At 44.6% G+C, this 12,996-nt stretch overlaps 1 protein-coding gene and 1 long non-coding RNA gene across 3 annotated transcripts in view; one reads left to right on the top strand and one right to left on the bottom strand.

The window, feature by feature from the left end:
• Window positions 1–2,742: 2,742 nt before the first annotated feature.
• Window positions 2,743–11,930, bottom strand: LOC129641416 (uncharacterized). The gene is made up of 3 exons (XR_008709318.1): window positions 11,814–11,930; window positions 11,083–11,203; window positions 2,743–3,050 (listed from the first exon to the last, which is right to left on the bottom strand). It is a non-coding gene; the product is annotated as an uncharacterized LOC129641416 (long non-coding RNA).
• A 169-nt stretch (window positions 11,931–12,099) lies between these two features.
• HEBP1 (heme binding protein 1) overlaps window positions 12,100–12,996 on the top strand; it is a 37,593-nt gene continuing 36,696 nt past the window's right edge. For both annotated transcript variants that reach the window (XM_055570715.1, XM_055570726.1), the window contains exon 1: window positions 12,100–12,306. In XM_055570715.1, the coding sequence (XP_055426690.1) occupies window positions 12,229–12,306 (78 nt within the window). In that variant the 5' untranslated portion in view covers window positions 12,100–12,228. The remainder of the gene's footprint in view (window positions 12,307–12,996) is intronic.

The raw sequence follows: 12,996 nt of genomic DNA, 5'->3' as shown, positions 1-12,996 counted from the left end.
AAATACATGAAATTTTAAAAGTTAGTTTCCCTGTTGCCCCCTCCCAGAGATTCTGATTTGGGGCTAAAGAATCTGCATTGATAACAGGCTTCCCAAGTGATACAGGAGATGCAAGGAGCACACTGTAACTAAAGCCCCATCAAAGGCCCACACACATCACAGGCCCACACACAAAACTAATATAAAAGAGGAATCACAAAGAAATGAAGAGGAAGAGAGCCAAAGATGAGATCCAGGCACTGATTCCTCAGAATGGGGAGATTATACCCTTGTTCTCAACAGGAGAAGATGGAAGGGAAACTTCTCAAAAAAAGGACAATCCACCCAGGCAGATGTAAGTAAGAACCAGATCCTTTCTCCATTCTAACTGCAATTTTAATATAGACCCTGCCATGAGAAAGAAACAGCTGATACTACAATTAAGTTATGGACATGGCAATAGAGTTCCTCTCTTTGGATTCCTCTTTTTCTCTAAAACTGCTGATTGTGATCAACCTTAAGATTCAAATACAAACTATGCACAATTTTTCCCTTATCTCTTCTTAAAAAAAGTACTTAGGGGACTTCCCTGGCAATCCAGTGGTTAAAATTCTGAGCTTTCAATGCAGGGGGTACCGAGTTCAACCCCTGGTGTTGAGGAACTAAGAGCCCACATGCCTCATGGCACAGCCAAAAAGTAAAAACTGATTTAAATAATAATAATAAAAGTACTTGGTATAGGAGAGAATGCTAGACATCAGCACACACATGGACACATACAGTCTCTCCAATAATCATGTTCATGTTGCCAGCTTTTCTCATCCCAGCCCACCTTCACTCATTCAACAAGCGCATACGGAGAACCTAGGTTTCTGGCGCTATTCTAGTTACTAGGGAACAGAGTCCTGATCAAGGTGCCTCTTCTCATGCTGTGTACATTCTAGTAAAAGGGGGCAGACAAAAGAAAAAAGAAGTATAGAAATGAATACTATGTGTTTAGATAGTAATAAGTGCTCTGTGGGAGATGGAACAGTTCAGGTTCCATCAAGCAAAGTCTCTCTGAAGAGGTGAGCCAAGAGGTGAGAGGAGGAGGAGCCAACCAAGTGAACTCATGAGCAGACGAATATTCCAAGCAAAGGAAGAGGGATCTGATCTCAAACAAGATTCCCTTCTTGAGGAGTGCAGAGAAGATCAGTACAGGTGGAGGATACTCAACTAGGAGGACTCTAAAATATTAGAAGAGAAAGAGATTGTGTGTGTGTGTGTACATACTATAACTCACCTCTGCACCATTCCATCACAGTTTACACGGATCGTGCCCTCTTTACCCCTTAAATTCTCTGTGTATATTTCCTAAGAACAAGAATGTTCTCTTACACAATCACAATACAGTCATCAATATGGGATCTCCAACGCTGGTACATCTATCTAATCTGCAGTCCTCATTCCAATGCAAATGATTATTCCAGTACTTTCTTTATAGCTTTTTTTTTTCTAGACCAAGGTCCAGTCCACAATCACAGACACCATTTAGTTGTCACATTTCTTTAGTTTCCTTCATACATAGTCACTTGGTCATGTTCAACTCTTTGCAACCCTTTGGACTGTAGCCCTCCTCTGTCCATGGGATTCTCCAGGCAAGAATACTGGGGTGGGGTGCCATTTTCTTCTCCAGGGGATATTCCCGACACAGGGATCAAACCCGCATCTCTTGCATCTCCTGCCTTTGCAGGCAGGTTCTTTACCTACTGAGCCACTGGGGAAGCTCTTAGTCTCCTTCAACCTGGATCAATTCCTCAGCCTTCACTTGTCTTTTAAGATACTGGCATTTTTAAAGAATACAGGTCAGTAATTTCATAGAATTTGCATCTATGTGGTTTCTGTTGTCTTTATGGTTAGATTCAGGTGATAAATCTATGGCTGGGATGAATGATCCAGGAGTGATTTTCTGTTCTCAGGGTATTGATCCAGAGGCATGCTATCCCATGTTGGTTATATTAATTGTGGTCAATTATGATCTAGGAGAGGTATTGTCCAGTTTCTCCACTGCACTGTTACTCTTTGTGGAAAGATACTTGAGAGCATGTGAGTAGGTTTCTGTGGTGGCTCAGTGGTAATAAAGAATACACCTGTGATGCAGGAGATGTGGGTTTGATCCCTGGGTGGAGAAGATCCCTTGGAGAAGGAAATTGCAACCCACTCCAGCATTCTGGCCTGGGAAATCCCACAGAGGAGCCTGGCAGGCTACAATCCATGGGGTCACAAGGAGTTGGACACAACTTAGTGACCAACCACCAACACACCAAGTATCTTGCTGCTGCTGCTGCTAAGTCGCTTCAGTCGTATCCGATTCTGTGCGACCCCATAGACGGCAGCCCACCAGGCACTCCGTCCCTGGGATTCTCCAGGCAAGAACACTGGAGTGGGTTGCCATTTCCTTCTCCAATGCATGAAAGTGAAAAGTGAAAGTGAAGTCGCTCAGTCGTGTCCGACTCCTAGCGACCCCATGGACTGCAGCCTACCAGGCCCCTCCGTCCATGGGATTTTCCAGGCAAGAGTACTGGAGTGGGTTGCCACTGCCTTCTCCGACCAAGTATCTTACCCCTCATCAAAGGAACCCTTTAACTATAAACACATTCATTTATACCCAACAACACAGACAATAATTCCTGGGTTCAATTTTCTGGGTTATTTGGAAAAAAAAATTAACTTTAGTTTGTTTAAATCAAGCTCCAAAGAGAGTCCATATAATGTTGGTATGTCTTGTAAGTTTCTTTCGGTCTATGAGCAGGGATCATAAATTCTCACCAATCCTTAGAAGCATGAAATTCCACGATGGAGAAGCATCATGAACACACGTGCAAGATCGTGATTCTAGTCCAGCACCTGGCACGTCAAGCTCACCAATTTTTGTTGACTATTGGGTCCTCACTTCCTCCCATATACACGTCACCTCCTTCTGCAGCAGGTCACAGCCCTGCTGTGGTCTCTCCAGACTCTGAAATCTCACTGTTGAGTGAGGATGAGATCTCGGGCAGAATTCACAAGAGAGCCAAAGTCCTAGGCCAAGCCTGCTCAGGAGAAGAAAAAAACTTTAGCTTGGCCAAAAAGTTCATTCAGGTTTACCCAAACGACCTTTTGACCAACCCAAAACCTGCACCACCAAATCAGGGGCCAAAGACATAAAATGTGGGTGTGTTGTGGATAGGCCTTCTCAGTCATTACCTCAGGGCTGAGCTACACAAGACATGCTCTTGCTATGACCACTGATGTGGAGAAGAGATTAAATGCTGAGATTTGACTGTAAAATACCTACTCGCAGGGCAGGAATAGAGAAGCAGATGTAGAGAACCAATATGTGAGCACAGTGGGGGAAGCTGGGGGTGGGATGAATTGGGAGAGTAGCAATATATATATAACATACATATATATATATATTACCATGTAAAATAGCTAGCCAGTGGGAAGAAGCTGTATAGCACAGGGAGCTCAGCTTGGTGCTCTATGATGACCTAAAGGGGTGGGATGGGGCAGGTGGGAGGGAGGCTTCAGAGGGAGGGATATATGTATACATATAGCTGATTCACTTTGTTGTACAGCAGAAACTAATACAACACTGTAAAGCAATTATAGTCCAACAAAAAAAGTAATTAAAAAATTAAATACCATTATCAGGAATGGTAGATACAAAAAAGACTCACTACAGACATTGTAGTTGTGTGTGTGTGTGTGTGTGTGTGTGTATGCTGCCTTAAAGGCTTGAATGCCCTTCTGGTACAGATGGTTTTGTTGGGGAAAACTGCTCACATAGGCAACTCTGACAAACAAATGTAAAGCAGACTCTGTGGTGGGAAAGGACACTGCTTGAGAAGCCATGACTCTAGGGAACCGGAGGTCAGAACACTGTCAAAATGTGATGCTGATGTGAGAGCGGAGGCTGGAAAAAATGTGTCATTTTTAAGTCTGAATTTAGACTTTATTGTAGCTAAAAACTCCTGGCTCTTTGTCCTCATTTGAATAACTGCAACCTGGAGGTGAGTATATGAAGCAAAGGAGAATTCACAGAGGCAGATGGACAGACAGCATCAACACCCAGTCCTGAGGAATGACCATAAATATCCACCCCCCTCCCCCCACCGCTGCTGTCCTACCTGCTAGCTTTTTTTTAACTCACTTACTTATTTTTGGCTGCACTGGGTCTTTGTTGCTGCACACGGGCTTTCTCTAGTTGTGGCGAGCGGGAACCACTCTCTAGTTGCAGTGTGCAGGTTTCTCATTGCAGTGGCTTCTCTTGTTGCAGAGCACAGGCTCTAGGGCACGGGCCCAGCGGTTGCAGTGCACAGGCTTAGCTGCGGGGCACAGGTGCCGAAGAACTGATGCTTCTGAATTGTGTTGGAGAAGACTCTTGAGAGCCCCTTGGATGGCAAGGAGATCAAATCAGTCAATCCTAAAGAAAATCAGTCCTGAATATTCATTGGAAGGACTGATGCTGAAGCTGAAACTCCAATACTTTGACCACCTGATGCAAAGAACTGACTCACTGGAAAAGACTCTGATGCTGGGAAAGATTGAAGGCAGGAGGAGAAGGGGACGACAGAGAATGAGATGGCTGGATGGTATCACCAACTTGATGGACATGAATTTGAACAAGCTCCAGGAGTTGGTGATGGTCAGAGAAGCCTGGTGTGCTGCAGTCCATGGGGTCGCAAAGAGTCAGACATGACTGAGCGACTGAACTGACTGGCTTAGTTGCTCTGTGGCATACGGAATCTTCCCGGACCAGAAATTGAACCCGTGTCCCCTGCATTGACAGGTAGGTTCTTAACCTCTGAACCACTAGGGAAGTCCCCCTGCTGGATTTTTAAGGTTCTTCATTCTCCCAGCTGCTCAGGCTAAACACCTCCTCAACATCTCACAGCCCAGTGCACAAGCAAAATCCTATTAGTTGTTCCTTCAAGTTCATCCAGAGCAAAACCACTTCTCACCATCCCCACAGCTCCCTCCTTTGTCTGAGCATCAGTATCTCTCTCTGCATCAACTCCAGAGCCAGCTGCCTGGTCTCTCTGCATCAGCCCTTGTACCCACCACCTGTGTTCAACAACATAGTAGCAAGGGAGACCTTTTTCATCCCGCCAGTGTTTTCTCTACTTGCTCAAAACAAAGCCAAAGTCCTTATGATGAATGATCTAGGTGAACCTCACCCCCAAAACAAAACCCACAGAAAGCTGCAGATAAGAAGAACATTTATTTGGGGGGCCTTAAGAACTGTAATTCAGGAAACACAGATTTGAGTCAAACTGAAAGAGTGTTCTGGCAAAAAGAAAGAGTCAGGGGCCCATTGAGGCAAAAGCCACAAAGCCAGTCTGACATAAAAAAAGAAGTATTTGTCCTGAGGGATAGGCTGTCGCAGGCTGTTCTAGGGGTACGGGTCTAATAAGTAGGCAGACTGTCTCAGTTGCTTTAGGGAAAGGATTGGTAAGTATCTTGAGCTTCTAGAAAATTCTGCAGATATTTTGGATGCCTGCATTGAAAATAAGTGATCAAAAGGCCAGATTCCCATCCAGGCTGACATACATAAATCATACTCCCTCGATGGCCTCCGGCTCCATTTTATTTTTTTTAATTTATCTATTTCAGTTGAGGGATAATTACAATATTGTAATGGCTTTTGCCATACATCAGTATGAACCGGTCACAGGCATACATATGTCCCCGTCATCCTGAACACCCCTCCCACAGCCTGCCCTACCCCATCCCTCCAGGTTGCCTCAGAGCACAGGTTTTGGGTTCCCTGCACCATACTTGAAACTCACACTGGTTATCTATTTTACATATGGTAATATGTATGTTTCAATACTATTCTCTCAAATCATCCCACCCTTTCTTCCCAATGAGTCCAAAAGTCTGTTCTTTACATCTGTGTCTCCTTTGCTGCCGTACCCCGGCTCCATTTTAGAGAACTTGATTCTGCAGCATGTATACTAGAGAGCTCTCTTAGCAATACCAACTCCATGCTTGTTCTCCTTTCACACCCACCATGTCCTACCTGATCTGCCCTGCACCCCATCTGTATTTGCCAGAACTCGCTGGAGAAATGAACCAACATAAGACACAGATCTACACAGATCTTCCTCAACTCACAATGTGCCAGGCACCGTTCTGAGCGCTTTGTAATTATTCACCCTAGGAAGAAGCCTACAAGGAAGATATTATTGTTATTCTCATTTTATAGATGATAACCCTAAAGCACAGAGAAGACAAATAACTTGTCCGAAGCCATTCAGCTCATAAGCAGTGAAGCTGGGCCTCGAACCTAGGCAGCTTGGCTCCAGGGTCCAGTCTGAGCTATTCTTGCCAGTACCTTCTCCCCTTCTCCAGTCGCACTGGCCTCTTCATTTTCCTCAACGTCCTGGATATCCTCCCACCATAGGACCTTTGCACGTGCTCTGCTCAGTGATGTGAAAACTTCTCCCTCAGTTATCTCCTTGATTATGCCCTCATTTCTTCAGGTCTGGGTTCAAAGGTCACCGCTCCATTTGAAGTAGTACACACTGGCACACCAGTGTCTACACACACTCACACAGACCCTGATCTACTTTATATTTATTAGTGTAGTTATTTGGGCTTCTCTGGTGGCTCAGCACTAAAGAATCTGCCTGCCACAGCAGGAGACACAGGTTCAATCCCTGAGTGGGGAAGATCCCCAGGAGGAGGAAATGGCAAACCACTCCAGTATTCTTTCCCGGAAAATTCCACAGACAGAGGAGCCTGGCAGGTTACAGTCCATGGGGTTACAAAGAGTCAGACATGACTTACTGACTAAACAACAATAACAACAACAGGGTATTTATTTATTGCCTGTCTCTCCTATTGAAATGCAAACTCCAAGAAAGTAAGGATTTTTGTCTGTTTTGCTCACTGCTACAGTTTAGAACCCCAGAGCCTACCTGAGAACATAGTAGGTATTAAATAAACATATGTTACAGATGGCCAATAGGCACATCGAAAAGATGCTCAATATTGTTAATTATTAGAGAAGTGCAAATCAAAACTACAATGAGGTACTACCTCACACCAGTCAGAATGACCATCATCAACAAGTCTATAATTAATAAATGCTGGTGACGGTGAGGAGAAAAGGGAGCCTTCTAACACTGCTGGTGGGAATGTAAATTAGCACAGCCACTCTGGAGGACAGTTTGAAGGTTCCTTAAAAAACTAAACACAGAGCTACTTATGTGATCCAGTAATCCCACTCCAGGGCATATATCCAAAAAAGATGGAAACTCTAACTTGGAAAGATACATGCACCCCAATGTTTATTGCAACATTATTTACAAAAGCCAAGGCATGGAAGCAACCTAAGTGTCCATCAGTAGATGAACAGATAAAGAATATGCACTATTAATATATATATACACAATGGAATGCTCCTCAGCTGTAAAAGAAAACTTGAAAAACATAAGAGAAAAATTGCTATTTGCAGCAACATGGATGAGCCTAGAGATTATACTAAGTGAAGTTAAGTCAGACAGAGAAAGTGAAGTAACGCATCTGTATCTAAAAAATGAGAACTTATTTACAAAACAGAAACAGACCCACAGACTTAGAAAACAAATTTATACTTACCAAAGGGGGAGGTGTGGGGAGGGATAAATTAGGAGTTTGGGATTAACACATACACACAAGGACCTACTGTCAGTAACACAGGAAACTATATTCAATATCTTATAATAACTTATAAGAGAAAAGAATGTGAAGATGAAAAGATATATATATATACATCTATAAACCTCTGCTGTGTATACACAACATTGTAAATCAACTATACTTGAATTTTTAAAATAAATGTGAAATGAATTTGAGACTAAACAAATCAGACCTTAAGAAGAATTGAGAATTAAAGGAGATGACTTCAATCTTGTAATCTGGAAGGAAAAATGAAAGGAGGTGATTCCCTGGAGAAGTGATGTGTGTAGCGCTGATTGTATGCTGGGCTCTAAGAGGACGCAGAGGTAAAACCATCGCTATGTGATGAGCAGGCAGCGGGTGTCTCCAGAAGGCTAGACTGCGTCCATAATCAACACCAGGTACACGGTGAGAGCTCCCTCCTCCTTAAATCTCACATTCCCACTCTCCAAGAGCCTTGGTTACATCAGAAGGCATTCTGCCAATGTCAAGCAGGAATACTACTTATTTAACCATGTAAAATGTAAAAATCTTAGTGAGATGGGTCCCTATCACCTTGGCAATAAATTCTAGGCTTAATATTATAAACAACCATATTCTGATGCCTTATTGTCAGTTATTATTTAATTTGCCTATGCTTTGCTCATATGGAAAGAACAGTCAGTCCGTATTTGTTCTAACTGCTACCTGCTTCATCATCACCATAACCAATTTCACAGAGAAAATGAAAGCCTTCCAACACGAGCTCCCCAAACTTTCCACTTCCAACCTACTAAAGTCTGTACACTACTCAGGATCAGTCTCTCTTTCCCTCTTTTTATGAACAATATATCCAGGCACTTGCCTCATGACCCAGTGGCTGAGGCTCCACACTCCCAATGCAGGGGGCTCAGGTTCGATTGTTAATCAGGGAACTAGATCCCACAAGCCACAACTAAGACCCGGCACAGCCAAATAAATAAATATTTTTAAAAAGAAAGAAATATATACCTAACCTCTCATGTTCTGACTCACATTTGTTTTTAACTTCTCAGGAACATCAATCAGTCAACTATCTTGCTCCTGAATCTTTAACATCTTCCTTCTTCCCAGCTCCTTCCTTTCAAAATTAAAGCTCACTTCAGTATTTCCCCATGTTAAAAAAAAAAAAATCTTGGCCCTATCTCTTCATCGAGCTGCTGTGTATTCTCCTTCTCCTTTTAACAACCTAACTGTGTTGTGTCCACTTTTTTACCATCCAGTCACTCCTGGGGTCTTCACCCCGCAGCCTGCACTGTGACTGTTCTGGCCAAGGTCAAAGGCATTCTTATTGCTTCATCCAGTGGCCACTTCCCAGACCCTTCTTCTGTGAATTCTTGGCAGTGTTCGTCACTGCCCATCATTCCTCTAGGAACATCCTCTTCTCCTGACTTGGCTCACTGGGTCTCTGTATTGCCCCCCTTGTGATCCCATGTTCCCTCATCCTCCTTATACAGTTGTCCCCCATCGCCTGTCCCCTTGAAGACTGGTATCCCTCAGTGTCCTGTCCTATGCTCTCTTTTCTTGTTCTACATACACCACGGGGCAATTTCATCACTTCCAAGGTGCCAGGGACTAGCCAAAAATGCTGACGTCTTTCCTATCTATTTCTCCAACCTACATCTCTCCCCTGGACATGACAGTCCTGAGCCTAATTCTCAGTCTCAGCTTTTATGGCTCAAAAACTTGATTTACCAGCACATTCAAAGCAACTTTTTCTTTTGGGGGGGAGGGGAAACTAAGTTATAACTGTCACATAATAAAGCTGCCACAGTTGAGAGGCTGCTTTCATTGCATTGATGCTACTGGTGGTATTCATCATCAATATTAGTATATTGTTAGTATATTCATCATCAGTATTTAAGTAAAATGCCAATATTTTTAACGTGTAAGTGATATTTTTGTTGGTGTTTTATAACAATGAAATAACACACTTAATTCTCAATGTTTCTAAAGTTTCAAATTACACTGTACTGAATATTAGGGTTTTAAAGCTCCCCTATACATTTCTGATAATAAGCATTTTGAATGTTTTGACAACACATTTTAACGGTCATGCAACAGTTATTTTTCCCATTAAATATTAAGATCACTTGGCATGATTTTAACTTGCATGGTCATTGCAGCAGTAGCTTAAGTAACAACTGTAGAGATTACGGATAGTATATTTTCCATCAAAGAGTGACTCTTTTTTTCCCTCAAGCATTTAGGTACGGGGCTGATCAACTTAAGTCAATCAAAAAGCAAGCCAAGCCAGGGCTGTTTTATTAAGACTACAATCTAACTTTGGTACAGTCTTGAAGTAGCTGGGTTCAGTTCTTGGTAGCAAAACCAACTCGATGGCTGGCAGGAAGGGTGAGGTGGCAGGGAGGGTGGCGGGGAGGGTGGAGAGGGGATGGGGGCGGGGCGGGACAGAGTTGGTAGGAAGAGAGTCTAGCCCTTAACAATGTACACGGCGCTTTTAAGTACCTGACAAGGCTCTTTTAATCCACCCAGTAGCACTATGAGTTGACATTAAAACCCCAACTTTGCAGATGTCAAAACTGAGGCCTGGGGCTTCCCTGGTGGCTCGGTGGTAAAGAATTTCACCTGCCAGTGCAGGACACATGGGTTGATCCCTGATCCGGGAGGATCCCACATGCCCATACGACACAACTATTGAGTCTGTGCTCCAGATCTCAGGAGCCACAACTACTGAAGCCAGCAAGCTCTGAAACATGACAAGCCACAGCAACGAGAAGCCTGTGCACGCAACCAGAGAAAAGCTCATGCAGCAACAAAGACTCGGCACAGTCAAAAATAAATAAATAAATAAATATATTTTTTAAAAAACTGAGGCCTGCAATCTTCTGAACAGATGTCTTCTGATTCCTAAATGTTTTTGCTACATGACCACATGAAAAATTAGGCCCCTTTTCACTGTACCTAGTTTTGTAACTAAAATAGATGATCAGCTCTAATATCAAGACCAGCTTTGTTAATCATTCGACAATCATTATGCAACCCCTGGCTGTGGTGAGGGAGGAAAAGGCTAAAGCAAAATAGATCTTTACCCTTGAAGATCTTAATTTATAACAAAAGGACATGGCTATGAGCAGCCCCTCTCAGGGGCTCTTGAGAGCAACATACAATTTCTTATGAATTGTAAGCTGCACTCTACTTCACATTTTAGGATCTCTGGATACTGTAAAATCAACTGAACATCACAGTTAACTTGTTAGCATTTGTGTTCTATGTTAATAGGATGTAAAATAACATGCCTCTTATAATCAATGGCATCTTATAAAAGTCAAGAAAATATAAAATAATTAAGTGGCCACTTATTTTATAGCAATCAACAAATATTTGTCAAAAAGTAAGTCTTTTTATCCACAGGTAATAAAGTTAATATGTTACCATAAAACTGGAGATCATTAGTATCACCGTTATTGATTCCCAATGCCCCACTCGGGTTCAAGGTCTTCCATTACAAGATACAGGCACAGCAAGAGGTTCCTCAGTTTTGGGTCAGAAAAGCCTGCACAGAGGAGGCAAACAATTAGGTTGACAATCCCAGATGACAGTGTAACCAGTGGGCAAATATGCAAAAAGCATTAATTATGTTGAACTTCGGGTTCCTCCTTTGTAAAATGACTATAAAAGACGTTTAGTGGTGTGATGAGGAGAGGTAATGTTTGTAAAATATTTGGTAGGGACAGCAGACACTCGATAAATGGTAATAAAATTCGTTAGAATGTTTTGAATAGAAGAAGTAAATCCGAAAAGCTGTGATTTGGGAAATTAACGTAGAATCTGTGACTAAAATGGGTTGGATAAAGAAAGTGATAAGTAGAAATCTAGTTAATATGCGTTTTCAATCGTCTGGATGGAAGGTGGAAGGGCAGGGGGACAGGTGGGGGGCAAACTAGGACCTCTACCAGTGGAGATGCGGCAGTCGGGGGCCCCTAGGGGAGAGGGCTACAAAGACTGCGAACCTGCTACAGTACCTGCCTGGGTACAGAGCCTGGTGGGTGGAGGCCCCGCAAAGCATGCGAGGAATCCGGAGGGTCTGCAGCCCAAGTACCAGAGAGAGGACGCGGAGCGGGGACAGACTGGGGGTGTGGGGGAAAGGTATTCACCACGGCTACCTAAGTCCCGCCCTGGGAAGCATCAGTATCCAGGCAAAGAAATCAGTCAATACTGGAGGCTTGGACTGGCAGAAACCGGTTCCCCCGCGGGATACTGGCGGGAAGCCGGGCGGAGGTGGAGCGCAGTCCCTGCTCCGCCCCTCTCGCCGCGTCCCGCCTCTCCGAGCTCGTTCCGAGGGGCGGAGGCCGAGACGCCCCGCCCATCTTGGCGACTCCCACTAGTCGCGCCCCGCCCTCCCGCCACCCCGAGCGGGTTCTGAGGGGCGGAGCCTAGTGCGCCACATCTATAAAGGCCACGCCCATCCTCCGCGGCCCACCCTCCCGCGCTCGCCCGGGATCCCTGCTCGCGCCGGCTGCGCCAGCCTTTTCCCCTACCCCGTGTTTCCCCGAGCGTCCTGAGCACCACGGCGACACCATGTTGGGCATGATCAAGAACTCGCTCTTCGGGAGCGTAGAGACTTGGCCTTGGCAGGTCCTGAGCAAAGGGAGCAAGGTAGGCCCACAGGGCTGTTGAGGACCGGAAAGGGCGCTCAGCTGGGAAGAGGGGGGAACAGAGAGACAGGATGGGTTTGAGGGGAGAATCCCAGTTTAACGAGATGGGCTGCGCCTGTTGAATGCGCTGGTCCATCTATACATTACAAACATTCTGAATATTCGTGTACTGCGAGGTCTTCGGTTGCAGGAAGGACTGAAAAAGTGCTTATCCTTAAGAAGCTCCCAAGCCGTCCTCGGTGGAGAGCGGAGTTTAAAAGAACAAGATCCGCGCCGCGTGGTGGTAACTGTGGAAGGCCAGGAGCACCTGGCAAGGAGCAGTCCAATTCTGCCAGTGGGTAACGGTGAGGCCCTCGCAGAGGAAGTGCCTTCAGCTGGGCCTCGGGAATATGCAGGAATGCTCAGAAACGAGAAGAGCCTGTGCACAGGCTCAGAGCTGTGAAATGTCTTGTTAGTCAATGGAACTCCCAGAACTGGGCGCCTAGAATACAGGATGAGTGAGGCATCATCGCAGTTTTCCCCCAGATTGACATCAGCGCTCACCCAGGCAGATTGGACTGCTTCCGCAAAACAAGGAATGCTGCCACTGGGTGATAAGCTCCTTGCAGACAGGTACTTTGTGCTCCTCCTGGCTGGAAACTCAGCTCCCCACCCAGTGCTGCTTTTGTTAAAAAACCGTGTTGTCCAGGTG

Source organism: Bubalus kerabau, chromosome 1, assembly GCF_029407905.1.
Source record: "Bubalus kerabau isolate K-KA32 ecotype Philippines breed swamp buffalo chromosome 1, PCC_UOA_SB_1v2, whole genome shotgun sequence".
In the NCBI taxonomy this organism is placed as follows: Eukaryota; Metazoa; Chordata; class Mammalia; order Artiodactyla; family Bovidae; genus Bubalus; species Bubalus kerabau.
This window is presented reverse-complemented; position numbering and strand designations above follow the sequence as displayed.